This window comes from Dromaius novaehollandiae, chromosome 28, assembly GCF_036370855.1.
Source record: "Dromaius novaehollandiae isolate bDroNov1 chromosome 28, bDroNov1.hap1, whole genome shotgun sequence".
NCBI lineage: Eukaryota > Metazoa > Chordata > Aves > Casuariiformes > Dromaiidae > Dromaius > Dromaius novaehollandiae.
Genome location: NC_088125.1, coordinates 3,610,164 through 3,636,897, shown reverse-complemented (window position 1 = coordinate 3,636,897; position 26,734 = coordinate 3,610,164). Strand labels below are relative to the sequence as shown.

At 72.8% G+C, this 26,734-nt stretch overlaps 2 protein-coding genes across 6 annotated transcripts; one reads left to right on the top strand and one right to left on the bottom strand.

Moving 5' to 3' along the window:
• The first annotated feature begins 200 nt into the window (after nt 1–200).
• On the top strand, nt 201–17,551 carry TNS2 (tensin 2). 3 transcript variants are annotated; one of them, XM_064498726.1, is made up of 27 exons: nt 201–366; nt 4,457–4,565; nt 4,642–4,679; nt 6,234–6,272; nt 6,459–6,497; nt 6,595–6,644; nt 7,639–7,810; nt 7,886–7,936; nt 8,028–8,150; nt 9,175–9,239; nt 9,722–9,805; nt 10,038–10,150; nt 11,197–11,257; nt 11,331–11,400; nt 11,494–11,623; nt 11,738–11,803; nt 11,883–11,999; nt 12,140–12,868; nt 13,994–14,371; nt 14,460–14,588; nt 15,386–15,478; nt 15,566–15,643; nt 15,898–15,975; nt 16,075–16,243; nt 16,851–16,919; nt 16,998–17,027; nt 17,139–17,551. In XM_064498726.1, exons 1-27 carry the CDS (start codon nt 274–276, stop codon nt 17,278–17,280), a joined length of 3,315 nt encoding a protein of 1,104 aa, XP_064354796.1. In that variant the 5' UTR covers nt 201–273; the 3' UTR covers nt 17,281–17,551. The 3 variants fall into 3 exon arrangements, with proteins under 3 accessions (XP_064354796.1, XP_064354798.1, XP_064354797.1); XM_064498728.1 differs by lacking the exon at nt 201–366 and adding an exon at nt 1,975–2,106; XM_064498727.1 differs by lacking the exon at nt 201–366 and adding an exon at nt 2,398–2,632.
• SPRYD3 (SPRY domain containing 3) lies at nt 17,552–26,323 on the bottom strand. 3 transcript variants are annotated; one of them, XM_064498753.1, is made up of 11 exons: nt 26,254–26,323; nt 25,323–25,469; nt 24,734–24,809; nt 24,423–24,547; nt 24,016–24,151; nt 23,481–23,669; nt 19,577–19,726; nt 19,434–19,491; nt 18,884–19,003; nt 18,630–18,787; nt 17,552–18,376 (listed from the first exon to the last, which is right to left on the bottom strand). In XM_064498753.1, coding segments are annotated over exons 1-11 (1,296 nt in total). In that variant the 5' UTR covers nt 26,256–26,323; the 3' UTR covers nt 17,552–18,241. The 3 variants fall into 3 exon arrangements, with proteins under 3 accessions (XP_064354823.1, XP_064354824.1, XP_064354826.1); XM_064498754.1 differs by having other exon boundaries at nt 18,636–18,787; XM_064498756.1 differs by having other exon boundaries at nt 26,180–26,293.
• Nucleotides 26,324–26,734: the final 411 nt, after the last annotated feature.

Sequence of the window (26,734 nt, the reverse complement as noted above, 5' to 3'; positions counted from 1 at the left end):
GGGGGGACATCCAGGAGCCCCCCGAGCTCGGGGACGAGGACGGGACCCCCGACACCTGCGCCGGGCACCGGCCGCGGGCGCCTGGCAGCCTCCGCGCAGGAGGAGGAGGAGGAGGAGGAGGAGGAAGAGGCCGGGAGGAGGTGGAGTTTTTTACGGCAGTTTCCAAGATCCCGAAGAAGAAGAAGGGAAGGAAAAAAAAAAAAAAAAAGCGCTGGGAGGGAGGGAAAAGAAGGGGAAAATAATAAGCGGCGGCGGCGGCGGCGGGAGGATCCCATGGGCCGGGGAGGAGGCGCCCGGTGCTGGGCCCGGCCCTGCTGCTCGCTGCCCCCCGGGAGCCGGGGCGCGGGGGGGCCGCGGCCGCCCCAGGTGCGTTGCGGGGGGGGGGGGGGGGGAAGAGCCGGGCGCCGGGGCAGCGCGGGGGGCCGGGCCGGGGCGGGAGGTGAGGCCTGTGCCAGGCCGCAGCCCCGAGGCCAGGGGGATGGTCGCCAGGCCGTCCAGGCAAGGCTACAGCCCTGAGGCCGGGGGGATGGTCGCCAGAGGCATCTGGCTGCAGCCCCGAGGCCAGGGGGATGGTCACTGGGGCGGCTGGCTGCAGCCCCGAGGCCAGGGGGATGGTCGGCGCAGACCCCCTGCGGAGTGAGGAGCCGGAGGGGGGGATCGGGGTGCCCAAAACCTGGCTCACTTCCCCCCCAGTGGTGGGGACCGATGGGGGTCCCCCCACTCCTGGGATGCCCCCCGCTCCTGGGACACCCCCCGCTCCCAGGATATCCACCCCTGCTCCCAGGGCACCCCCTGCTCCCGGGACACCCCCTGCTCCCGGGATATCCACCCCGCTCCCGGGACACCCCCTGCTCCCCCGGGCTCGGAGGACGCTCGTGGCACTTTTGGAGGCAGCCCCCGCTGGGCCCCCCCGGCGCTGCCGCCCGGAGCAGGGGTGTCGGGGGCGGCGAGGAGCCGGGCGCTCCGCGGTCGCGGCAAGGCCGACGGCCCGGCCGGAGCCGGAACCAGGAAGAGCCGACGGAGCCGAGCGGCAGCGGGGCGGCCATCCGCATGGATCCCGGCTAGGCCCGGCCGCTGGCTGCTCCCGCCGGCCCCCCCGGCACCGCTTCCCCCCCTCCCCCCCCCGTGCCTCGGTTTCCCCGGCACCGCGCTCAGGGCCACTGCCGGCACCGCTCCGGCTCCCCCGGGACGCGGTGGGGAAAGGGGGAAATTCCCCTGGGAAAGCTGAGAGCAGGTGCAGAGCCCGGTGCCCCTGCGATAGCCAGCTCCTCCCTACGGCCTGTACCCATCCCTCCATCCTGTATCCATCCCTCCATCCTGTACCCCATCCCTTCATCCTGTACCCATCCCTCCATCCTGTACCCCATCCCTTCATCCTGTACCCATCCCTTCATCCTGTACCCCATCCCTCCATCCTGTACCCATCCCTTCATCCTGTATCCATCCCTCCATCCTGTACCCCATCCCTCCATCCTGTACCCATCCCTCCATCCTGTACCCCATCCCTCCATCCCGTACCCATCCCTCCATCCTGTACCCCATCCCTCCATCCTGTACCCCTTCCCTCCATCCCGTACCCCATCCCTCCATCCTGTACCCATCCCTCCATCCTGTACCCCATCCCTCCATCCTGTACCCTGAATATCCATCCCGTGCCCCATCCCTCCATCCCACACCCAGTTCCTGCAACCTAAACCCCATCCCTCCATCCCTCCCTCCCTCCCTCCCTCCCTCCATCCCTCCCTCCATCCATCCCGGGGCTGCCGCCGGCTGGGTGGCCCAGGGCCCTGGGGAGCTGCGCGCTGCCCATGGAGCCCGGGCTGGACGGGGCGGGGCGGGGTGGGGCACCCCGGCCCCCCCGCTGCCCCCCCCCCCGTTAACCCCGTCCTGCCCGGGGCCGCAGGGGTTAACGGGCGCCGGTGCCCCCGGGGCGGCGGCAGGAGGGGCCGGAGCGGCAGGGAGGGAAGGAGGGAGGGAAGGAGGGAGAAGGGGGGAAGGAGGAGGAGGAGGAGGAGGAGGAGGAGGAGGAAGCAGCGGCAGCCTCGCCGCTCCGCCGGGCCGCAGCGCTGGGGCCGCCCCGGCTCGGGGGGTCCCGCCGCCATGAAGGTACCGGGGGGGCTCCGGGCCCCGGCGGGGGGGGGAAGCGGCCCGGACGCCTGGGCCCCTCGGCCCCGCCGCTGCCCCCCGCCCCGGCTCCCACGGGGTTTTTTTTTTTGGGGGGGGGGTGCGAGCCGGGGGGGTGACGGGGATGGACGGGGAAACTGAGGCACGGGGGGGTGGGGGGGGGGGCCCGGCGGCCGGCGGGGGGAAGCGGCGGTGCGGGGCGCCACCGGTGTCACGACGGCGCGGGGCCTCAGCGGGCGGCGGTGCGGGGCGGCGCGGCCCCGCCCGGCCCCCGCCCTGCCGCGGCCCCCCCCCGGCGGCCCCCGCCGCGGCCTCGGCGCACGGGAAGCGGCTATTGTGTGTGCGGAAACCGGGGCTGGCGCGGCCGCCCCCGGGGCCGGGACCGGGGCCGGGACCGGGGCCGGGACCGGGGCCGCTCCGCTCCGCCGCCATGAAGCCCCGCGGCGCCGTGGGGACGCTGCTGCGGGCGCTCGGCCGCCGCGACGCCACCGCCACCGCCACCGCCACGGTACGGGACGGGGCGGCGGCGGGGGGGGGGCCGGGGGGGCGGTGACGTAGGGCCCCGGGGGGCGGGGGAGTCCCGGGGGGCGGTGACGTAGGGCCCCGGGGGGCGGGGGGGGATCCCTGGGGGGCCACGTCGAGGGGCTCTACGGGACCCCCCCGGTATCGCTCACCCCGGTATTGCCCCCCGCCCCCGGTGCTTCCCGCCCCCCGGTGCTTCCCCCCCCAGATACTCCCCCCCCGCTATTGCCCCCCCCCGCTATTGCCTCCCCCGGTGCTTCCCCCCCCCGTACTTTCCCCTCCCCCGGTATTGCCCTCCCCCGGTATTGCCCCCCCCCCGGTACTCCCACCCCCGATACTCCCCCCCCCCCGGTATTGCCCCCCCCCCTCCCCGGTGCTTCCCGTCCCCCAGTACTTTCTCCCTCCCGGTATTGCCCCCCCCGTACTACCCCTTCCCCCGGTATTGTGCCCCCCCCCCCGTATTGCTCCCCGCCCCGGTGTTGCCCCCCCGGGGTGGGGGTCGCCCACCTGCCCCCCCCCCACCGGGGGTCCTGGGGGGGGTCCTGCCGCGACCCGCCAGGGGCGCCCTCGCCCACCGCCCCCCCCCATGCGACACGAGTTGGCCAGGTCTCAGCTGGCTCCGTTCCACGCGGGGGGGCCCGGGGGGGGTGGGGGGGGTGCGTGGGGAGGGGGCTGCCGGGGGGGGGCTGCAGCGCTGCGCGTGTCCCCCCCCCCCTTTCCCAGCCCTTTTCCCACGCTCCCCCGTTTCCCACGGGTCCCTTTCCCAGGCGCGGCGGGGCCGTGGGAACCGGGCGGGGGGGGCGCGGGGGGGGCGGGCAGGTCCTGCCCCCGGGGCCCCGTTTCCTGGGCTGGCCGCGGCCCCCCCGGGCCTGGCCCCGGCCCTGCTTCCTGCAGCGGGACACGGCGTCCCGGCCGCGACGGGGACGGGGACGGGGACAGGGACGGGGACAGGGACGGGCCGGGGGGGCTGGACGCAGCACCCAGGGGACAGCGCGGGGCTGTTCATCCCCAGCCCTGTCCCGTCGCCTGCCTCAGTTTCCCTCGCCCCGTGGGTCGGTGTGGGGCAGGACGGGGCCCGGGCGCGTGCTGCGTGTGTCCCTGTGTCCCTGTGTCCGTGTGTCCCTGTGTCCGTGTGTCCCGGGCACGGCCGGCGGCTCGGGGCACCCAGGGGTGCAGCGTTTGCTTCTGCGGCTCCGTGTGCACCTGCATGTGGGGCACCCATGGGTGCAGCGTGCCTCCACGTGCCCCCATGCATCCGCCTGCCCTGGCACCCACGGGTGCCTCTGCATGGCCCTGGCTCCGCAGCAGAGCCCCGGGCACCCATGGGTGCAGAGTGCCTCCGTGCCCCCCGTGCATCCATGTACCGGGCACCCATGGGTGCAGCACGCCTCCATGCACCCCCATGCATCCGCCTGCCCCAGCACCCATGGGTGCCTCTGCGTGGCCCTGGCTCCGTGGCAGAGCCCCGGGCACCCATGGGTGCAGAGTGCCTCTGTGCCCCCCATGCATCCATGTACCGGGCACCCATGGGTGCAGCATGCCTCCATGCACCCCCATGCATCTGCCTGCCCCAGCACCCATGGGTGCCTCCATGCACCCCCATGCATCTGCCTGCCCCAGCACCCATGGGTGCCTCCATGCACCCCCATGCATCCTCCTGCCCTGGGCACCCATGGGTGCAGCGCACCTCCACGCACCCCCATGCATCTGCATGCCCGGGCACCCGTGGGTGCCTCCACATGGCCCCGGCTCCGCGGCAGAGCCCCGAGCACCCATGGGTGCCCGCGCCCACCAGCACCCGTCCCCGCAGGGCGGGCAGGCGCCGGAGCCGCACAGCTTCAGGGAGAAGGCGTTGAGGAAGAGGAGGGCGTGCGCCGCCTGCAAGGAGCCCGTCGAGGCCCAGGGGCTGCTCTGCAGAGGTGACGCGGGGGGGGCCGGGGGGGGGGACACGCTGCTCTGCCCGGGGGGGCCCTGACACCCCTCTCGTCCCCGCAGTGTGCAAGATCGCCAGCCACAAGCGATGCGAGGCCAAGGTAGGGGGGGGTCGGTTGCCCCGGGGGGGTTCGGTTGCCCGAGGGGGGGGGTTGGTTGCCCGAGGGGGGGGGTTGGTAGCCCGGGGGGGTGACCCCGCCCCCCACTGTCCCCACCAGGTCCCAGGCTGGTCCCGGGGTCACCGGGCTCGTGGGAACCCAGTGGGGGGGCGGCACTGTCCCGGGGAAGCTCACAGCACCGGGGTGGGACTATCGGGGGGGACATTGGGGGGGTGCGTGGTCCCCATGTGCCCCCCCCGGCTGATCCCGAGCCCCCGGGGTGGGGGGAACACGCAGACCCCCCCGCGCGGCCCCCCCCCGGCCTGCGGCGCTTGTGCAACGTTTGCTTTGGCCCCCGGCCAGCGGCTGCAGCTGGACAAACCGCGGGGCCGGGGGGGGGGGGGCAACGGGGGGGGGACGCAGCCAGCCGGGGGGGGGCCGGGGTCGGCGTCCGCCCGGGCAGGGCAGGAGCGAGGGAGTGCGAAGGTCCCGGGACGGAGGACTGTCCCCTCCCGCCCCCCCCCCAGGTAAAGCGAGGGGTCCCGCCGCTATGGGGGGAGCGGGGGGGGGACGCTTCTGTGCCGCCGGCCCCCGCTATATATAGCCCCGGCCCCCCCCTCGCCCCCGCCGCCATCAATTGCTGCCTGTGTGCGGCCTGCGCCCGCCGCCAGCGCCGCCCCCCCCGGGCCCCCCCCGCGCCCGCGAGCACAGAGCCCCTCTGTGCCCCCCCCACGCACACAGAGCCCCTCTGTGCCCCCCCTGCGCCCGCACGCACAGGGCCCCTCTGTGCCCCCCCCGGGCACCGCGGGGGGCTCGGCCCTGCTCCTGCTGGGGGCTGCTCAGGGGGCCGCTATGGGGCTGGGGGCCCGCTATGGGGTCCTGCTGCGGGGCTGGGGGCCTGCTATGGGGCTGGGGGCCTGCTATGGGGTCCTGCTGTGGGGCTGGGGGCCTGCTATGGGATCCTGCTGTGGGGTCGGGGGCCTGCTGTGGGGCTGGGGGCTTGCTCAGGGGTCCTGCTATGGGGCAGGGATCCCGCTATGGGGCTGAGGGCCTGCTCAGGGGTTCCGCTATGGGGCTGGGGGCCTGCTATGGGGCTGGAGTCCTGCTATGGCATCCCTGTCTGGGGCTGGGGTCCTGCTGTGGGGCTGGGGGCCTGCTACGGGGCTGGAGCGCACTCTGAGCTCCCTCTCTGGGGCTGGGAGCCTGCTGTGGGGCTGGGGGCCTGCTATGGGGTCACTCTCTGGGGCTGGGGGCCTGCTATGGGGCTGGGGGCTGCTATGGGGTCCTGCTGTGGGGCTGGAGCCCACTGTGAGGTCCCTCTCTGGGGCTGGGGGCCCACTGTGGGGCTGGGGGCCCACTATGGGGTCTTGCTATGGGGCTGGGGTCCTGCTATGGAGTCCTGCTGTGGGGCTGGAGTCCTCCTATGGGGCTGGGGTTCTTCTCAGGGGTCCCTCTCTGGGGCTGGGGGCCTGCTATGGGGTCCCGCTATGGGGTCCTGCTGTGGGGCTGGGGTCCCACTTTGGGGTCCCGCTCGGGGTGACCCCCCCCCCTTTCCAGGTGACGTCGCCGTGCCAAGCGCTGCCCCCCCCTGAGCTGGTGAGTGCTGGGGGGCCTCTTCCGTGGGGGGGGGGGGACACGTTCCCCCCCGCCGTGGGGTCCCCTTGGGCACAGGGACGTCCCCCCCCACCGTGGGGCACCCTGGACCCATGGGGTGGCCCCCCCGCGCCCCACGGCGGGGGCCCGGGCCGCCCGCTCTCCCCCCACGGCCCTCTCTGCCCCCAGAGGAGGAACACGGCCCCCGCGCGGCGCAGCGAGAACCTGGTGGGTGCCCCCCCCATCCCCATCCCCGTCCCCCCCCGGGACGCGGGACCCCCCCCGGGGCCGGGCCCCCCCCTGACCCCCCGCTCTGCCCCCCCAGGGCTCCACCAAGTCCCTCAACTCCGCCAGGCAGCGCAGCACCCTGCCCAGGTAGGGGGGCACCGGGGGGGGGGGGGGGGTGCAATGCCCCAGGGTGGGTGCTATGGCCCGGGGTGGGTGCTATGGCCCTGGGGGGGGGTGTGCAATGCCCCAGGGTGGGTGCTATGGCCCTGGGGGGGGGGTGCAATGCCCCAGGGTGGGTGCTATGGCCCGGGGTGGGTGCTATGGCCCTGGGGTGGGTGCTATGGCCCTGGGGGGGGTGGGTGCAATGCCCCAGGGTGGGTGCTATGGCCCTGGGGGGGGGGGTGCAATGCCCCGGGGTGGGTGCTATCGCCGGGGGGGGGGTGCAATGCCCCCGGGTGGGTGCAATGCCCCAGGGTGGGTGCTATGGCCCTGGGGGGGGGGTGCAATGCCCCAGGGTGGGTGCTATGGCCCGGGGGGGGTGCTATGGCCCTGGGGGGGGGGTGCAATGCCCCAGGGTGGGTGCTATGGCCGGGGTGGGTGCTATGGCCCTGGGGGGGGGTGCAATGCCCCAGGGTGGGTGCTATGGCCGGGGTGGGTGCTATGGCCCTGGGAGGGGGGTGCAATGCCCCAGGGTGGGTGCTATGGCCGGGGTGGGTGCTATGGCCCTGGGGGGGGGTGCAATGCCCCAGGGTGGGTGCTATGGCCGGGGTGGGTGCTATGGCCCTGGGAGGGGGGTGCAATGCCCCAGGGTGGGTGCTATGGCCCAGGGTGGGTGCTATGGCCCGGGGGGGGGGTGCAATGCCCCAGGGTGGGTGTTATGGCCCTGGGGGGGGGGGTGCAATGCCCCAGGGTGGGTGCTATGGCCTGGGGTGGGTGCTATGGCCCTGGGGGGGGGTGCAATGCCCCAGGGTGGGTGCTATGGCCTGGGGGGGGGGGTGCAATGCCCCAGGGTGGGTGCTATGGCCCTGGGGAGGGGGGGGTGCAATGCCCCAGGGTGGGTGCTATGGCCGGGGGGGGTGCTATGGCCCAGGGTCCCAGGCAGGCCCCCCCCACGCCCCACGCCCCCCCCCCGCCGCCCCAGGAGCTTCAGCCTGGACCAGGTGATGGAGCGCAAGTTCGACTTCGACCTCACCTACATCACGGAGCGCATCATCTCCGTCTTCTTCCCCGCGGCGCTGGACGAGGGCCGCTACCGCGCGCACCTCCGCGAGGTGGCCCACATGCTCACCTCCCGCCACCAGGACAAGTACACGGTGCGCCCCGCGCCGGGGGGGGGCCACGGTGCCCCCCCCGGACCCGCTGACCCCCCCCCCGCCGCTGCCCCACAGCTCTTCAACCTGTCGGAGAAGCGCCGCGACATCGCCCGCCTGAACCCCAAGGTGAGCGATGGGGGGAGGTCCCGGGGGGGGGGGTCCCCAAGGTGGGGGGGGTCCCGGGGGGGGTCCAGGCTGACACCGCGCCCCCCCCCAGGTGCAGGATTTTGGCTGGCCGGACCTGCACGCGCCGCCCCTGGACCGGCTCTGCTCCATCTGCAAGGCCGTGGAGGGCTGGCTGCGGGCGCACCCCCAGCACGTGGCCGTGCTGCACTGCAAGGTGGGCGCCCGGGGGGGGCACCGGGGGGGGCACCGGGTGCTGGGGGGCAGGGGTGCTGGGAGAGAGGGATACGGCGGGTGCTGGGGCTACTGGGGTGCTGGGAGGGACCGGGGATGCTGGGGGTCACGGATACAGTGGGTGCTGGGGGGCCATGGGGGCACAGAGGTGCTGGGGGGGCCTGGGGGTGCTGGGGGGGGGCCTGGGGGTGCTGGGGAGACAGATAGAGCGGGTGCTGGGGTTACTGGGATGCTGGGAGGGGGACTGGGGTGCTGGGGGACACAGATACAGTGATGCTGGGGGGCAATAGGGGCACAGAGATGCTGGGGGGGGGGCCTGGGGGTGCTGGGGGGAACTGGGGGTGCTGGGGGACAGGAATACAGTGGGTGCTGGGGGGAACTGGGGTGCTGGGGGGGAATGGGGGCACAGAGGTGGTGGGGGGGACCAGGGTTGCTGGGGGAGATGGATACAGCGGGTGCTGGGGGGGACTGGGGTGCTGGGGGAGATGGATACAGCGGGTGCTGGGGGGGACTGGGGTGCTGGGGGATATGGATACAGTGGGTGCTGGGGGGGACTGGGGGCACAGGGGTGCCGGGGGGGCCTGGGGGTGCTGGGGGACGCAGATTCAGTGGGTGCTGGGGGCTATGGGGGCACAGAGGTGCTGGGGGGACCTGGGGGTGCTGGGGGACACAGATACAGCGGGTGCTGGGAGGAACTGGGGGTGCTGGGAGAGATGGATACAGCGGGTGCTGGGGGCAATAGGGTGCTGGGGGCAATAGGGACACAGAGGCACTGGGGGGACCGGGGGTGCTGGGGGGTGCAGGGAGGGCCTGGGGCTGCTGGGGGGGCAGGATGAGAGGGGCACGGGGGTGCTGGGGGTCCCTGGGGGTGCTGGGGGGCTCCCGGAGGGTGCTGGGGGCACTGAGGGTGCTGGGGGGTGCTGGGGGTGCTGGGGGGCTCCCAGAGGGGGCAGGAGATGGGTGGGAGCGCGGGGGGGGCCCTGACACCCCTCTGTGCCCCCCCCCAGGGTAGCAAGGGCAAGACGGGCGTCATCGTGGCGGCCTACATGCACTACAGCAAGATCTCGGCCAGGTCCGGGGCGGGGGGGGCACGGGGGTATGGGGCTACAGGGGGGCACGGGCTGCCGGGGGGGGGCCGGGAGGATATGGGGGCACAGGGGGGCACAGGCAGAGGTTATGGGCGAGTATGGGGGCAGAAGGGAGTATGGGGGGCATGGGGGGGGTCTGGGATGGGGGGGTCAGGGGGGCTATGGGGTGGGTATGGGGGCAGAAGAGGGTCTGGGGGGGTCTGAGATGGGTGGGGATCAAGGGGGGGTTATGGGGTGGGTATGGGGGGCTCTGGGGGGGCTCTGGGGTGCGTATGGGGGTGTCTGGGATGGGTGGGGGTCAGGGGGGCTATGGGGTGGCTGTGGGGGCAGAAGGGGCTATGGGGGGGTCTGGGATGGCTGGGGGGGGCCAGGGGGTTTGGGGTGGCTGTGGGGGCAGAATGGGGGCCGGGATGGGTGGGGGGGCCGGGGGGGGGCAGGGCGCGGGTGCCCTGACGCCCCCCCCCAGCGCCGACCAGGCCCTGGGCACCCTCACCATGAGGAAGTTCTGCGAGGAGAAGGTGGCCGCGGCCCTGCAGCCTTCGCAGCGCAGGTGGGTGCCGGGGGGGGGCGCTTTGGGTGTGGGGACCCCCATCGGGGACCCCCCCAGGGGGCAGGTGGGGGGGGGCCAGGCCCTGCATCCCAGGATGCTGAGGTGGTTGGGGGGGTCGCAGGGTGGGGGGGTGGTTGGATGATGGGGTGATGCTGGAAAGCGGGGTGCTGGGGGGGTGCTGGGGGGGGTGCTGGGGGGTGCTGGGTGCTCAGCACCCCCCCGGCCCCCCCAGGTACATCAGCTACTTCAGCGGGCTGCTCTCGGGCGGCATCAAGATGAACAGCGACACCCTGTTCCTGCACCACGTCGTGGTGCCCGCGCTGCCCGGCTTCGAGCCCGGCGCCGGTGAGTGTCTTGCACGCCTCGCACGGCCTCGCACGGCTTTGCACGGCTTTGCACGCCTCGCACGGCCTCGCACGGCCTCGCACCGTGGCCCCCCCGCCGGCCCTCAGCGGCCTGCACACCTCTGCGGGCCGGGGTGAGCTGGCCGTGCAAGGATGCTCGTGCGAGGCCGTGTACTTGTGCAAGACCATGTGCTTGTGTAAGGCCACGCGCTCGTGCAAGGGTGCTCACACAGCGCTGTGCTCATGCACGGCCGTGTGCTTGTGCAAAGGTGCTCGTGCAAGGCCATACGCTCGTGCAAGGATGCTTGTGCAGTGCTGTGCTTGTGCACGGCCGTGTGCTTGTGCGAGGATGCTCGTGCAAGGCTGCTCATGCAAGGATGCTTGTGGAGCACTATGCTTGTGCGAGGATGCTCGTGCAAGGCTGTGTGCTCGTGCAAGACTATGCTTGTGTGAGGCTGTATGCCTGTGCAAGGCCATGTGCTCGTGCAAGGATGCTCGTGCAGTGCCGTGTTCGTGCATGGCCATGCACTTGTGTGAGGACACTCGTGCAAGGCTGTGTGCTTGTGCAAGGACGCTTGTACAGCGCTGCGCTCATGCACGGCCATGTGCTTGTGCAAGGATGCTCGTGCAAGGCTGCGTGCTCGTGTGCTTGTGCGAGGATGCTCATGCAGTGCTGTGCTCGTGCATGGCCATGTGCTTGTGCAAGGATGCTCGTGCAAGGCTGCGTGCTCGTGTGCTTGTGCGAGGATGCTCGTGCAGTGCTGTGCTCGTGCATGGCCATGTGCTTGTGCAAGGATGCTCGTGCAAGGCTGCGTGCTCGTGTGCTCGTGCGAGGATGCTCGTGCAGTGCTGTGCTCGTGCAAAGGTGCTTGTGCAAGACCGCGTGCTCGTGCAAGGGTGCTCAGACACGCAGCCCTGGCTCTGCAGTGGGGGACTTGCCTCCGTGCGCGGGGGGGGGGGGGGGGCCGATTCGGCCCCGTGCAAGGCCGCCCCCCCCCTCGTGCAAGGCCCCCCCCGTGCGCAGCTGATGCCCGGCCCCCTCCCCAGGCTTCCAGCCCTTCCTGAAGATCTACCAGTCGATGCAGCTCGTCTACACGTCGGGCGTCTAGTGAGTACGGCCCGGCCGGGGAGGGGGGGGGCGCAGGGGCCCCCCCAGCCCTCACCCCCCCCCGCACCCGCAGCTGCACCTCCAGCACCCAGAGCCTCTGCATCACCCTGGAGCCGGCCCTGCTGCTGAAGGGCGACGTGATGGTGAGCGGGGGGCGCCGGGGGGGGGGCCGTGCCGCCGGGGGGGGGGCCGCGTCCCTGGGTGCGTGCTCACATCCCCCCCCCGTGCCCCCCCAGGTGAAATGCTACCACAAGCAGAGCCGCGGGGCCGAGCGCGCCGTGGTTTTCCGGGTGCAGTTCCACACCTGCACCGTGCACGGCACCCGCCTCCGCTTCGGCAAGGACGAGCTCGACGAGGCCTGGCGAGGTGGGGGGGGGGGCGCCGGGGGGGGGCGGGCGGAGGACGATGGGGTGCAGGGGGGGCGCGGGGGGGGCGCAGAGCCCCCGTGCTGCCCCCCAGCTCCCCCTCACCCCCCAACAGACGAGCGCTTCCCCTTCGAGGCCAGCGTGGAGTTCGTCTTCTCCTCCAGCCCCGAGAAGATTAAAGGTGAGGGGGGGGGGCACCGGGGGGGGGGGGCACCATCGAGCCCCCCCGGGCCGGGCACCCAGGGGCTCCCCGTCGCCAGGCTGGGACCCGCTGCGCAACGGCCCCGCCGTCACCGTCGACTACGGCATCTCGGACCCGGCCGTGCGCTGGGACTCGTACGAGGGCTTCAACGCGCGCCACGAGGACAGCCTGGAAGGTGCGCCCGGACGCCGGGGCCCCCGCACGGCTAGCTATTTTTTTTTGGGGGGGGGGTCACAAGCCGGGCCCCCCCCCCCCCACCCGGCCTTGCAAAGGGCGGGTGGCAATAGCCCGGGGGGGCCCCGTTGTCGCCCGCAGAGCTGTCGCACACGCGGGGGCCGCTGGACGGCAGCCCCTACGCCCGGGTGCAGAAGAAGCGGCCGGGGGGGGCGGCGGGCGAGCCGGGCCCCCCCAGCGCCGCCGAGCGCCGCGAGCTCGCCCGCCTGCTGGGGGGCTTCGGCTTCCCCCCCGCCGAGCCCCCGGGCCCCGAGGAGGAGGCGCCGGCGCCGCGGCCCTGCCGCCGCCGCTGCTCCTGCCGCCCGGCCCCCCCGCCGCCCCCCCCGGGCGCCGCCAGCCCCGAGGGCCCGCGGCGCCGCGCCGACGGCAGCCCCGAGCCCCGGCGGCCCGGTCGCACCGGCTGCCCCGAGTCGCCGGGCTGCGGCTGCCGGGAGCGGCCGCCGCCGGAGGAGCCGCCGCCGCCGCCGCTCTGCCCGTGCCGCGACTGCCGGGGCCGCGGCGAGGGGCTGGCGGCCGCCGCCGCTGCCTTCTACGGGCTGCGGCTGGAGCGCGGCGCCGAGCCCTGGGGGGGCCCCGCCCGCCCGCCGCCCCCCCCCGCCGCCGCCGCCGCCGAGGGGCTCGAGGCCGCCGCTTGCCCCCGCTGCGGCCGCTCGGGGCCCGGCTGGGTGCTGCCGCCGCCGCCGCTGCTGCTGCTGCCGCCCCGGCTCGGCCCCCCCGACGCCCCCCCCGCCTGCGGCCGCCTGGGCTACGAGGCGCCGGGCTTGGAGGCCCGCGAGGGCTACGGCATCCCCGGGCAGCCGGGCCCCCACGGTGAGGGGCGCCGGGGGGGGGGGGGGGGGCTGCAGGGCGGGGGGGGGCTGCTGAGGGGCTGGGGGGGGTGGTGGCCACAGGGGGCTAATAGGGGTCTGGGGGGGGGGCTGGAGGCCATAAAGGGGCTAATAGGGGTCTGGGGGGGCTGGTGGCCACAGAGGGGCTAATAGGGGTCTGGGGAGGGGGGCTGGGGGCCATAAAGGGGCTAATAGGGGTCTGGGGGGGGGATGGTGGCCACCGAGGGGCTACTGAGGGGCTGGGGGGGGCTGGTGGCCAAAAAGGGGCTACTGAGGGGCTGGGGGGGGGGCTGGTGGCTACAGGGGGGCTACTGAGGGGCTGGGGGGGCTGGTGGCCACAAAGGGGCTAGTGAGGGTTGGGGGAGCTGGTGGCCACCGAGGGGTTAATAGGGGGTTAATAGGGATTGGGGGGGGGGTCTCGTGGCCATAAAGGGGCTAATAAGGGTCTGGGGGGGGGGGAGGGTAGTGGCCACAAAGGGGCTACTGAGGTTCTGGGGGGGGGGGGCTGGTGGCCACCAAGGGGCTAATAGGGGTCTGGGGGGGGGGCTTGTGGCCATAAAGGGGCTAATGAGGGTCTGGGGGGGGGGGCTGGTGGCCACAGAGGGGTTAATAGGGGTCGGGGGGGGGGCTGGTGGCTGCAGGGGGCTACTGAGGGTCTGGGGGTGCTGGTGGCCACAGAGGGGCTAGTGAGAGGCTGGAGGGGGGGCTAGTGGCCACAAAGGGGCTACTGAGGTTCTGGGGGGGGCTGGTGGCCACCAAGGGGCTAATAGGGGTCGGGGGGGGGCTTGTGGCCATAAAAGGGCTAATGAGGGTCGGGGGGGGGGCTGGTGGCCACAGAGGGGCTATTAGTGGGTCTAGTGGCCATATAGGGGCTAGTGGGGGCCTGGGGGGGGCTACTGGCCTCCGAGGGGTTAATGGGGGGCTTAATGGGAGGCAGTGGGGCTAGTGGGGGCTTGTTGGAGGGCTACTGGCTGCAAAGGGTTTAGTGGGGGTTTTGGGGGGGGGGGTCCGGTAGCCACAGCAGGGCAACGGGGGGGGGCTAGTGCAGGTTGGGGGGGGCTAGCAGGGCCGGCCGGCGCCCGACCCCCCCCATCTCTCCCCCCCGCAGAGCGGAGGAGCCCGGGCGAGGGGGGGCCGTGGCGCGGGAGCCCCGACTGCCCCAGCTCGCTGCGGTGGGCCCCGGCCGCCAGCCCCCCCGCGCCAGAGCCGCCGGCCCCCCCGGCCCGCAGCCCCCCCGGCAGCCCCCCGCTCAGCACCCAAGGGTGCCCCGACGGCGGCGAGGCGCCGGGCTCCCCGACACCCGCCTTCCCGCCCGCCGCCGCGTACTGCGAGCCGCCGGCCCCGCAGCCCCCCCTGCCCGAGAAGCGGCACCCGCCGGCCCCCCCGGCCCCCCCCGAGCCCCCCCGGCCGGAGGCGCCCAGCACCGTCCGGTTTGTGCAGGACACGTCCAAGTTCTGGTACAAACCCGGCCTCTCGCGGGACCAAGGTAGGGGGGATATTTTTTGGGGGGGGGGGGGATGCGGAGGGGCCCAGGCGTCCGGCTCAGGGCCACCGCTGTCCCCCCCCCCCCGCAGCCATCGCCCTGCTCAAGGCCAAGGAGCCGGGCGCCTTCCTCATCCGCGACAGCAACTCCTTCCAGGGCGCCTACGGGCTGGCGCTCAAGGTGGCCGCGCCGCCCCCCAACTGCGTCACCCACGGCAAGGGTAAGGGACCCCCCCCCGCCCCCCCCCGGCACCCTTGGGTGCTCGTGTCACCACCACCCCCCAACCCGGCACGGCCCTGAGCCCCTGGGTGCACCCAGACCTTCCCTGAGCCCCAGACCCTCCCCGGGCCCCCCCCCGGTGCACCCAGATCCCCCCCCAAGCCCTGGGCACCCCCCCCGGGCCCCCTCCCGGTGCACCCAGATCCCCCCCCAAGCCCCGGACCCCCCCCATGCACCCAGACCCTCCCCAAGCCCTGAGCACCCCCCCAGGCCCCCAGGTGCAACTAGACCCTCTCCAAGTCCCCCCCCCCCCCCCAGCACCCTGGTGCCCCCAGACTCTCCCTAGGCCCTCTGGTGCACCCAGACCCCCCCCCCCCAAGCCCCAGGCACCCCCCTGGGCCCCCCCATGCACCCAGCCCCTCCCCAAGCCCCAGCACCCCCCCCAGACCCCCAAGTGCAACTAGACCCTCCCCAAGTCCCAGCCCCCCCCAGCACCCTGGTGCCCCCAGACCCTCCCCAAGCTCTGGGCACCCCCCCAAGCCCCCTGTGTCCCCCAGCAGCTCCTGGACCCCCTGCCCCCCCCATGGTCCCCAACACCTCCCACACCCAGGTGTCCCCAACACCCCCCCAATGTCCCCAGACATCTCCCCTGGGCCACCCTGTGTCCCCCCCCCCCTGCCCTGAGCCCAGGGCATCCTGGTGCCCCCCCCCCCAGCACCCTCGGGTGCCCTGTGCCCAGCGGGGGCCCAGGCGTCCGGGGGGGGGCCGCCGCTGAGCCGGGCCCCCTCCGCGCCGCAGGGGACCCCCAGGAGCAGCTGGTGCGGCACTTCCTCATCGAGACGGGGCCGCGGGGCGTCAAGATCAAGGGCTGCCAGAACGAGCCCCACTTCGGTGAGGGGGGGGCCTGGAGCCGGGGGGGGGGGGCCTGGGGGTGTCCTGGACCTGGGGAGCCCCCTGACGCCCCCCCCCCCCCCGCAGGGAGCCTGCCCGCCCTGGTGCTGCAGCACTCCATCACCCCCATCTCCCTGCCCTGCGCCCTCCGCATCCCCAGCAAAGGTAGGTGGGGGGGGGGCCCGGTGCCCCCCCCCCCGGTGTGGGGCACCCAGCCTCCCTGCTGTGGGGTGCCCCCCCGGCCCCCTGCACCCTTCACTCAGGAGCACCAGGACCCCACGTGTCCTGTCACCCCCCCCCCCAAAGTCTTCCTCCTCTTGGGGGGGGGGTCCCCTTCTCCCCCCCCCAAGCCCAGGGTGGGGGGCCCAGGCATCCTGGCCATGGGGAGGCCCAGCCTGTCCCCCCCCCCCCCAACGCAGACCCCCTGGAGGAGAGCCTGGAGGTGCCCGTGCCCCCCAACATGAGCACGGCCGCTGACCTGCTGCGCCAGGGAGCCGGTGGGTACCGCGATTTTGGGGGGGGGGGGAACCAGGACGGGGGGGGTACAGGGATGGGGGTCCCCCCCCCCCCCGGTGCCAGCCTGCGCCCGGTGCCAGCCTGCAGCGTGCTGTACCTGAGCTCGGTGGAGACGGAGTCGCTGACGGGGCCCCAGGCCGTGGCCAAGGCCACCAGCACCGTCCTGGCCGCCAGCCCCCGCCCGCCCGCCTGCACCGTCCACTTCAAGGTGTCCGCGCAGGGCATCACCCTCACCGACAGCCAGCGGAAGTGAGTGACACCCCCGGCATCACCTCCTGCCCCCCCCCCGGGGACCACCCTTTGGGTATCACCCCCCCCGCCCGGGTACCACCCTCCCGCCGTCACCAGCATCCCTGGGGACCAGCAGCCTCCGGGCCCCGAACCCCACCCCCAGCATCACCTCCTGGTACCATCCATCGTCCCTGGGTACCATCGTCCTTGGGGTACCATCATCCTTGGGGTACCACCATCCTTGGGTACCATCATCCTTTGGGCACCAAAGCCCCCCCCCAGTCCCAGCATCACCACCCCTAGGACGTGGTACCCTGATGGCAGCCCTGGGTACCATCATCCTCGGGTACCGTCGTTCTCTGGGCCCCGAACCCCACCTTAATCCCAGCATCACTCCCTGGGTACCATCGTCGCTAGGTACCATCATCCCTAGGTACCATCACCTTCTGGGCACCAACCCCCCCAATCCCAGTATCATCCCCCCCCCCAGGTACAATCATCCTTGGGTACCATCTCCCCCCCCCCATCCCTGCAGCACCCCCAGGTCCCATCACCCTTGGGGGGGCCCTTTGCAGCACTGGGGGGCACCACCTGCCCCCCACCCACCCCATCGTCCCCCCCCCAGGCTCTTCTTCCGGCGTCACTACCCCGTCAGCAACGTCACCTACTGCAACACGGACCCCCAGGACCGCAGGTACCATTGGGGGGGGGGACAAAGTGTGGGGGGGTCCTGGCTAATTAGCACCCCACTAACGAGCCTCTTTGCCCGCAGGTGGGCGAACCCGGACGGCACCACCTCCAAGTAAGTAGCGGAGGGGCCCCCGCGTGGCTGCCCGCCCCGGGGGGGGGTCCCCAGGCTGGGGGCCAGCGCCAGGTCCCCGCCGCCACCCGTGTCCCTCCCCCCCGCCGCCAGGATCTTCGGCTTCGTGGCCAAGAAGCCGGGGGCCCCCTGCGAGAACGCCTGCCACCTCTTCGCCGAGCTGGACCCCGAGCAGCCCGCCTCCGCCATCGTCACCTTCATCACCAAGGTCATGCTGGGCACCCACCGCAAGTGAGCGGCCCCCCTGGCCGGGGCGGGGGGGGGGGCCGTGCCGCCGGCCCCCCCGGGCTGCTCCTGCCCACCCACCGGGAACGTAGGCAGCGTGCGAAGGGGGCTAGGATGGATTGGGGGGGGGATGCAGGGCTGCCTGGGCCCCCCCGGGAAGGGCTAGCTGCCCCCCAAATTGCCCCCCCCCCGGGGGAGGGCAGCCCCCAGGGCCGGCCCCCCCCCACGCCGCGGCTGGGCCTCGCCGCCCAGCCGGGTGCTAATAAAGCAGAGAGCCTCTATTTTTGTGTAAGAAAGGATTTATATGAGCTTTAGTCAGACGTCTCTAATATATATATATTATATATGGGGGGGGCACCGAGCTATATCACGATGTGGGGGGGGGACGCGAGGACCCCCCCCCGTCTCCTCCTTGTCCGACCATGTGCAAATGCCAACAGAGAAAACAACCGTCTCGGAGCCTCCTTCTTTCAGCGCCTGCCCGGGGGGGCCCAGCCCTGCCCCTAGCACAGGGCCGGGGGGGGCCAGGCAGCGTGTCCCCCCCCCGCAGGGGCAGGGGCGGGTGCCTGGGGAAGGAGGGGGGGGGCACTGCCCCTCGAGGGGTTGGGGGGGCCCAGAGGGGCATTTTACATTCACAAAATCGGGGTGGGGGGTAACAGTGACACCATGAAGGGGGTGGCGGGGGGCAAATCGGGACCCTTAACTCTGCCCCGTGCCCTGGGGGGGGGGCACTGGGGGGGGAACCGTGACCTAGAGGGGGCCAGTGCCCTTGCAAAGGGGCACGGGCAGGCAGTGAGGGCCCCGGGGGGGGGGGATTGGTGCCCCCCCGCGATAACCCCGGGGAAAAGGGGGTGCCCCACGGCCGGGGGACACGGGGCAGAGGCGTTAAAGTGCGAAGGGCTGGCGGGGGGCACGGGGGGGGGGCAGCAGGGCGGCGGGGCACCCGCGTAGCCCCCCCGCGGCCCCCCCGCCTAGCCGCTGAGCGGGTGCAGGTCCACCTTGACCTTCTCGCCGCTGCTCAGCATGCCCACGGTGGGGAAGTACCCGCCGGCGGGCACCACCGCGTCCTTCTTGCCGATGATCTTCCCGTTGCGGGTGAAGAACACCTGGGGGGGGGGCACAGAGCCGGGGGGGCGTTTGGGGGCGAATCGGGAGACCCCCAGTGCTCGGGGTGGGGGGGAATGGGCACGGAGCGGGGCCATCGGCCCCCCAGCCCTGGCACCGGGCTCCGCTGTGCCCCACAGACGGGGGCCGGGTCCCAGGAGCACGAGGGGGACCCCCAAGTCAGGCCACGCATGGCTGGGGGGGGGAGATGGGGGCCCAATCCTGCCCCCCCCCCGGGCACGGCCGAGCTCTTACCACCACCTTCTTGCCTTCGTGCTCCTGCTCCATGTCCTCGCCGTCATCTTCCTCCTCCTCTTCCTCCTCCTCCTCCTCCTGGTGCAGGTACATGACGTTCCTGACGCCGCGCGGCTTGGCCTTCACCTCGGCCGTGTCGCAGGTGTCGTCGCTGTCCCCTGGGAACGGGGGGGGGGGGACACGGAGAGGGGCTCAGCCGGGGCGGGGGGGACACCGCGGGGGGCAGAGCCCCCCCACCCCAGGCCCCCGCGTACCTTCGCTGTCGAGGATGTAGTCGCGGGGGAACATGATGCCGCAGCCCATGATGTCGCCCTTGTAGCAGCGGGGCCCGAAGGGGTCCCCGACACCGCTGCCGTGGAAGATCTTCCCGTCGTCTGGCAGGGAGCGAGAGATGCCACCGGGCCCGGCGCCCCCCCGGCCCCCCCGGCCCAGCGACGGCTTGGGCTCCCAGGGACGCGATGCCCCGAGGGGCTGGGAAAGGGTTTCCAGGAAGAGGAGGAGGAGGAGGAGGCCGAAGGGCTGAGCCCCCCCCGGGCCGGGCGCCAGCATCCGGCAGGCGCTGACATTTCGGCCTGGGCGGTGGCCGGGGAGGGGGGGGGCCGGGGGGGGGCCAGGTTTGGGGAGGGCGAAACCACAACAACAGCAACAAACCGCGTCTGCGGGCCGCGGGGGGGGGCGGCGAGCGAGGGAGGGACGCCGGGGCCCGCGGGGAGGGGGACGGCGGCCAGCGGGACCCCCGGGAGCGGCCGGGTGATGGGGGGCACCTAGGACCCCCCCCCCAGCGCCCGGCCTCAAAGCACTCACCAGCGTGGTAGGCCACCGAGCCCCTGCTCCAGCCGGGGTGCCGGTTTTTCGGGTAATCCTGCGGCAAAGAGAGAGGAGGAGGAGGAAGAGGAGGGTCGGGGGGGGGGCAGCCCGGACGCCGGGGCCCCCCCGCGCCCCCTCACCTTGCGGGCCAGCCCCAGGGCGATGTAGCACTTCTCGCCGGGGTCGATGATCTCCACCTCGAAGTAGTGGCTGCGGGTGCTGAGCGGCTGCCGGGCCTGGGCCAGCCCCACGTCGATGATGCTCTTGCCCTTGCCCACGTACTCCAGGAGCTGGGGGGGGGCACAGGGGCGTGAGTGTGGCCCCCCCGACCCCCCCGGGGCGAGACGCCAGGTCCCCGGGGACGGCAGAGGGGCGCTGGTCCCAAACCGGGGGGGGGGACAAGGGGAACCAGCCACCGCCGGGACCACGGGACCCCCGAGCCCCCCCAGCCACCGCCGGCCGGGCACCCAAGGGGGGGCCGCCGCCTCCTCCCCGGCCGCGCCGGGAAGCCGGGGGGATTTCCGAGCGGGGTTTTTTGGGAGGCCGGGATGTTTACGCGGCTCGGGGCCGGGCGGCTTCCCGCGGCGGGCCCTGCGTCACGAGGTTTGCTTTGGCCGGCGGCCGCATTCCAGCCCGGCCGCGCCGGCGGCCGCTTTTGTCCCCCGCGTTTTTCCGCTCGCTCCCGGCTTCTCGGCAGCGCTCGGCCTCCGCGGACGCCCCGAGCGAAAGGCCGCGCGGCTCCGGAGGAGCCAGGCCGCGGAACGAGCCGATCCGAGGCGGAACAACCCCGGGGGAGGAACGTCCGAAAAAATGTTCCCCTGCCGGAGAGGAAAAATGGAAAAAGAAAAAAAAAATAGCCAAGTCTTGAAATAAAAGTTAAACAAAACCCGGAGCTCACGCAAAGCTCCGGCGGCGAGGACAGGTGACGGCGCGAGCTGCCCCACGGCACGCACGCGGCTGCAGTTGGAGCCGCCCAGACGCCGGGGTGAGGGGCGCGCGGGAGCCGCCCCAAGGCAGAGCGGCCGTTTCCGCGGGGGAGCCGGATCACGCGAAGGCGCATAACTCGCATTCCTCCCCCGGGCGCCTTCGTTTCCTGCCAGCGGGAGCCGCGCGGGCAGCGAGGGCTTCGCGAGGCCGACGGGGGCAAACCCAGGCCCCGGCTCCCCCCCCGCCCCGGAGCCGGCACTCGCCGCGGTTTACGGGGGCGACGGCTTCGAGCGGCCGAGGCGGGACGCGCCGTCCCAGCCAAGAAACCCGGGCAAGTCTCCCCGCTCGGAGATAAGCCGGGACGCGGCGTCCGGCCGCGGGGGCGGCTCGTTTCGAGCGCGAGGTCCGGCCGTCGCCGAGGGGGCCGCGACCGGGGGGCCGCAACGACCCGGCCACAGCACGCGAGAGCGGAGGGAAAGGCGGCTCCAGCCCGCGGCGGTAACCCCAGCACAGGCCGGGCTCTCCCCGGGGATGTGAACGATCCTCACCCTTTCCCCAGGCAAACCACTCCCTGCTTTACAAGTGGGGAAACTGAGGCACGGAGCAAGGATGCTCGGCCCCCGGAGCAGCCCGGGGATGCGGACCCAGGCGTCCCCGACCCCGCCAAGCCGCGCGGCATCAGATGCCGGGGGGGAGCCAGCTCCCAGGAACGCACCAGCCTCTGTTTATAGCCCCGTAACGTCGGCCGGCACCGTTCGACGGCGGCACCGGAGCCGGGGGGATCGGCACGAGGAGCTGGGGGGGGACGCGAGGGGCTGGGGCCAGGCCGAGCGCAGGCAGGGCCCCCCGAGCGCCGGCCGCGAGGGGCAGCGAGGCCCTCGCCCGTCTCTCCGGCCCTCCCTCCGCAGCCAGCTGTTGTCCGCAGCGAGTGGGGGAGGATGGAAAAGGGCCCTGGGCCCAGGATTGCAGATCCGTCCCAGGCGCGGCGCCGGGATCAAAGAGTTCAGGCCAGGCCAGGCCGCGGCTCGGCTCGCTGCACACCCTCGCGCGGAGCCGGCCCTCGCTGCGAGCCCCGGCCGCGCACAGCTGCAAGCTCTTAAGACTTGGAGGGGGTTCGAGGCTGGGGTTTGTTTTTGCAAAGGGCTCGGCTAGACCGAAGGGGCTGCGAGAGGCAGAGCCGGCTCCCGGGGGGGCCACTGAGCCGTCACCAGCCCCGGGGCCAAGCCGGCGCCGCCTCCGCGCTCCGGGCGCCCGCTGCCCGCTTGCAAAAGCGACAGGGACAACAGGGACGTGACTGGACCCTGCCCCGTTTACCCGCAGCTCCCCGGGCCCTCGGGGCCCAGGAGCGCTGCCGGGAAAAGGATACGAATCCCAGATCACACCAGTCGCGGGGCGAGAGCAAGCAACTCGCCCCTCTGCGGATCCTAACGCACCCCGAGATCAGCTTGCTGCTGCCCCGCAGGGTTGAGCCCGCGCCGCGGGTGCCAGGAGGCTCCCGGCACAGGGCTGGAGCGCGGCAGGGCGGCCCCAATCCTGCAAAGCGGCTACGGATGCTCCCCCGGGATGGTCCCCTCGGAGCCAGGCCGGGAGGGAGCCGTTCCCGGGCACTGCCGGGGCTGGCTCCCATCGCTTGCCGTGTGCACGTCGGCCTTGCCCGGGCGCACGTACACGGCCGGATGCCGGGCTCGGCTGCGAGGTGGGAGCCAGCTGCTCCGTGTCACGGCTCCGCGTTCTCCCCGCGTCACACGGATGTCACCGTGGCCGCCGGGCTCCGGGGAGGCGGCGGGGACGCTTCGGCGCTGCCCTGCCCCGGCGAAGGAGCCCCGAGCTCGCGGCCCGGCTCGTCCGCGGAGCCGCAGCTGGGCCGGCGCTGGGTGGAGCGGCGCAATTCCTGGAGCCCTTCCGAGCTCTCTTCCCGCTGGGCCCCAGGGACAGGCGGCCCCGGGAAGGCGGCCGAGATGAGCCAGCAGGCTCACGCGCTCCGGAGCTCCAGCTCAGCCCCGAGGCGTCGGCAGGCAGCAGTGGTGCTGGTCCAAGGGAGGGGCGGGAGCCGAGGCGGCGGCGCTCCCGGGTTCGGCTCCCGGCTCTGGGAGGGGGCAGGAAGCTTTCTAGCTAGCGAGGGAAAAACACACCAAGATCTGCAGCAGATAAACAAGCAGCAGGCCCGATCGCTCAGGGCTGCAGACGCTCCGTCCACGGGAAATGACCCATTTTCACGGCTCGGGAGCGCTTCCAAGCAGAGCCGAGCCCAGCACGGGAAGGCAGAGGAGACGCGCTGCTGCGAGACGCATGTTTTAGCCGAGCCGCACTCGCGCTCAGGCCTGGGAAAACACCTCTGGGCGTGCCGGGGAAGGGGAGAGCTGCGCTTTCTGGGCGGCTGCAGCCACCCCGGGGCTTTGACGGGGCTGGGTAAAGGCCGGCACCAAGCAAAGCTCAAACAAACACACGTGCAAACACTCGCAGGACCCGAGAGGACTGGTAGAAAGATCACAGAAGGCCCTAAATCCTGACCAACCTCGAGTCCGCTGCGCGTTAAAGCGAGAGCTTCCGCCCTGCAGATCCAAGAGGAGCTCGAGTAGCAACGGAGCAGCGTTGCCCGCCTCCGCTCAGGCCGGGAAGAGGCTGAGGCTGCTCGAGGCCCGCTCCGCTGCGGGCATCTCCCCACGCCTCCCCCGCGGTGCGCTCGTTTGTTCTTCGCTCCGCTCAATAGCGCAGCGGGACGCTGGGCTCGAGGGGTGCTGGGTACCGACGGGGACTTTGGCACGACGGGGACAGCAGCAAAACAAGCTACCGCAGCTCGGGGGGAGATGACTAGACACAGATGCGCTGCCCACAGAGCCCGAACGTGCTCCGATTTGGGCCCCGACAGCACGAAACCCAGCTGCCTCCCAGCCGCAGACTCCAGCAAGGAGATTTCTGATCTTGTCACGCTCGAGTGTTGGGCCGATCCCTCCAAGGGCCCCCGAGTCCCTCCCGGTGCAGGGGACGACGCGAACCCCGAGCGCACACGGGGGTCAGCGAGCTGCCGGCTTTGCGCCGTCGCCCTCGGGGCGGGAGGGCGGAGGGAAAACCGTCGCGCGCTGCCCAAAGGGAAGTGCCGGAGCCCGGCTCACTCACCGTGCCGCACACCTTCACGTCGTGCAGCCGTCCCCACTCGTCCTCGTAGCTGTCCACCATCATGACGCTGTCATCCTCCTCGGTGCCCAGCTCGGCGTGGAGGTGCAGCCGGACCTCCTCGCCCAGCGAGTGCATGCCCACGGCCGGGAAGAGCCCGTCGGGGGACAGCGGCATTATGGTGGAGCCCACCTGCGGAGGGAGGGCAGCGAGGGTCTGCACCGCGCGGCCAGCCCGGGCCGCGGGGCATCGAGCCCTGCAGCGCGGGGGCTGTTTCAACATCTCCTTTGCTTCTGGGAGCTCAAACCTCCGCCCTAGACAGCAGCACGGCAGGGAAAGCGGGGCAAAAAGCCACCAAGCTCAGGAACAGCGGTGACTGGGGACGGTGTAAGGACACCTCACGCTGCCTCTGCGGTGCCGACTCGGGTGGCACTGCCACAGCTTCGCTGCCTGCCCCAGTTCAAAGCAAACTCCAGCCCCAGCAGACTAAAAATAACCCCAAGGAGAAGGGCCAGCAGAGGAGCCCCGCGGCTCTCACCCTCTTCCCGTTCTTCGTGAAGAAGATCTGGGCCGTCTGCACCTCGAAGGAGACCAGCTCGATGCCGCAGCCGATGCGGTCCCCGGAGCTGCACTTGGTGCCGAACTGCCGGCCCTTGGCTCGGCCGCTGTAAAGCCTGCGGGGTCAGAGGAGCGGCATCGCGTCGGGTGCGGCCCGGCCCGGGGATCGGCACAGCCCCCCCAGGCACACGGGAGATGCCGGGGCACGTTTTCCCCCTCCCGTTATCCCCTGGTAACGGCAGCAAGAGCAAGGAGGAGACACAGCCCCCCTGAGCCTCGCTTGCGCCAGCGAGGGGGCTGGATAGATCCATTCCCTGTCCCCAGGCCGCTCCAGGGGACACAGACAACCCCCAGGCCGCTCCCCGGGTCGCGAGGGCCCTCACTCACTTCCCGTCATCGGCATGGTACGCCACGGAGTCGGGCAGCCAGCCCGGCTGGTGGTCCAGGCTGTAGTACTGAGGCACGAGGCCCACGGCGATGGTCCCGCGCACGCCGCTGTCCACGATGGACACCTGCAGGGCGACACCGAGGACGCTCTGCAGTGCAGGCGCAACGCGACGGGCGCTCAGGACCGATCCGTCCCCCAAACAGCACCCTCGGGCCTTAAATCGTCTAGCAGAGGAACTCAGGAGCAAACGGACGAGGTCTCAGCGCAGGCCGGGCGCTGCCGGGTCGCTCCGTGCCCCGAGGCGACTCACCTCGAAGTAGTTGTTGTCTCTGGTCAGGGGCCGCGGAGCGACGTAGCAGCCGACTTCGCCCGAGTTCCCGTGATAACTGCAGGGACAAAGCGGGGACACCGGTCACCCGCTCCAGCTCGGGGCCAAGCGCTCACCGCCTCGCACGGGACACGAAGGGGCAGCGGACGAAAGACAGCCATGACCCTCCCGCCAGCTCCCGCTCTGCCCCGGCGCCTCCCCAGACTCCCACATCACTCTGGCTCCCGGGAGACCCCGCCACCCTCCCCAGCACGTTCCCCTGGTGTCCAGCACGGAGGAGAGCATCTTCCCTCCGCCTCGCTCCCGGGAACCTCGACGCCCAGCGCCGCGCGCCCGCAGGAGGAGGGCACCCCGCGGGGGACACGGGCCACCTCGGAGCTCCGCTGACGCGACACCCAGAGCAGATGCCGTTCAGAGGCCGGGGAAGGACGGATCCAGCACGGCGATGGCCGGCGGGAGCTTAGAAACCTCGCTCCGTCCCTCTGCAGCAAAGGCAAGGGGAGCTGACGGCCCCGCCAGTCCCGCCTCCGCGCGCCCAGCCCGGCCAGGCTCGGCCCCGGCCCCGGGTTACCTGAGCGTGTCGCCATCCACGAGGATGTGCTTGAAGCGCTCCTGGTAGCGGACGGCTCGCACCTCGCGGATCTCCCGGATCCGCCGCCGCCAGTTCAGGAACCTGTAGTGCAGGTTTAAGTCATCCATCCCGGTGGTGACAGTGAACCTGCCGGAGAGGGGAACAGGCGGAGTGAAGCCCTCTCGTCTCCGGGCCCTTCCCCTCCGCGCCGGGCATCGTCCTCTCTCCTGCCATCGCTCCACCCCTGCGCCCTCCCTTCGGGCCTCACCCAAATCCCCCTTTCCCGCTAACCCCACAACCGGTCCCCCAGCTCCCCCATAACTGAGCCCCCCACAACCAGGTGCCCTGATGCCCCACAACCAGCCCCCCTCGTAACCAGCACCCACATAACTGAGGCCCCAGCTCCCCCCATAGCCACCCCCACCCCATAACTGGGCCCCCAGAGCCCCCATAACTGCCCCTACCCCTAACTGGGCCCCCAGAGCCCCCCATAACCATCCCCACCCCATAACTAGGCCCCCAACTCCCCCCATAACTGTCCCTGCCCCATAACCGGGCCCCCAGCTCCCCCCATAACCACCCCCACCCCATAACCGGGACCCCAGAGCCCCCATAACCACCCCTGCCCCATAACACGCCCCCCATAACCGGGCCCCCCGCTCCCCCATAACCCCCCCCACCCCATAACTGGGCCCCAGCTCCGCCACAGCCACCCCCGCCCCATAACAGGCCCCCCATAACCGGGCCCCCACCGCCCCCACCCCATAACCGGGCCCCAGCTGCCCCCCACAACTGCCCCTCATGACCGGGCCCCCCCCGAACCGCCCCCGCACACGGGCCCCCGGCGCGGCCCTCACCGGCGCGGCCCCGCCCGCCCCCTCCATGGACGCCCGCGCTCCCGGCCGGCTCCCGGCCCCGCCGCCCCACTCACATCCGGGACCTCGCGCCGCGCTTCCTCCTCCTCCTCCTCCCCGCCCCCGCCCCCGCCTGCAGGCTCGACCAATCGCGACCCGCCGCTCTCCGACTGACAGCCCGCACAGCCAATCGCAGGCCGGTAGAGCGGGCGGGGAGGCGGGGCACGCCGAGGCGGGCGGGAGGGTGTGGCGTCAGGATGGGGGCGTGACCGGGGCGCTGCGGGTGAGGGCGCCCCCTAGGGCGGGGGCGGCGCTGTGCAGGGGCCCGGCGGGGGTCCCGGGGGGGGGCACTGGGTACACTGGGGCATTGCACTGGGGGCACTGGGGTGTGCACTGGGGGGAACTGGGGCATTGCACTGGGAGGCACTGGGGGATCTGGGAACATTGCAATGGGGGCACTGGGGCTGTGCGCTCGGGGCACTGAGGCATTGAACTGGGGGGAAGTGGGGCTGTGCACTGGGGGGAACTGGGGCTGTGCAGTAGGGGAAACTGGGGCTG

Excerpts from the sequence above, each read along its gene's own strand:
- SPRYD3 (XM_064498753.1), bottom strand. Across the intron at positions 19,492-19,576 it reads CCCTGGGGCTGGCCCGCAAG|GATTACCCGAAAAACCGGCA; the intron begins GTGAGGGGGCGC and ends TCTTTGCCGCAG. Across the intron at positions 19,004-19,433 it reads CTCGGTGGCCTACCACGCTG|ACGACGGGAAGATCTTCCAC; the intron begins GTGAGTGCTTTG and ends GCTCCCTGCCAG.
- TNS2 (XM_064498726.1), top strand. The coding sequence starts at position 274 with ATGGGCCGGGGAGGAGGCGCCCGGTGCTGGGCCCGGCCCTGCTGCTCG. Across the intron at positions 9,240-9,721 it reads TACAGCAAGATCTCGGCCAG|CGCCGACCAGGCCCTGGGCA; the intron begins GTCCGGGGCGGG and ends GCCCCCCCCCAG. Across the intron at positions 12,000-12,139 it reads CCACGAGGACAGCCTGGAAG|AGCTGTCGCACACGCGGGGG; the intron begins GTGCGCCCGGAC and ends TGTCGCCCGCAG.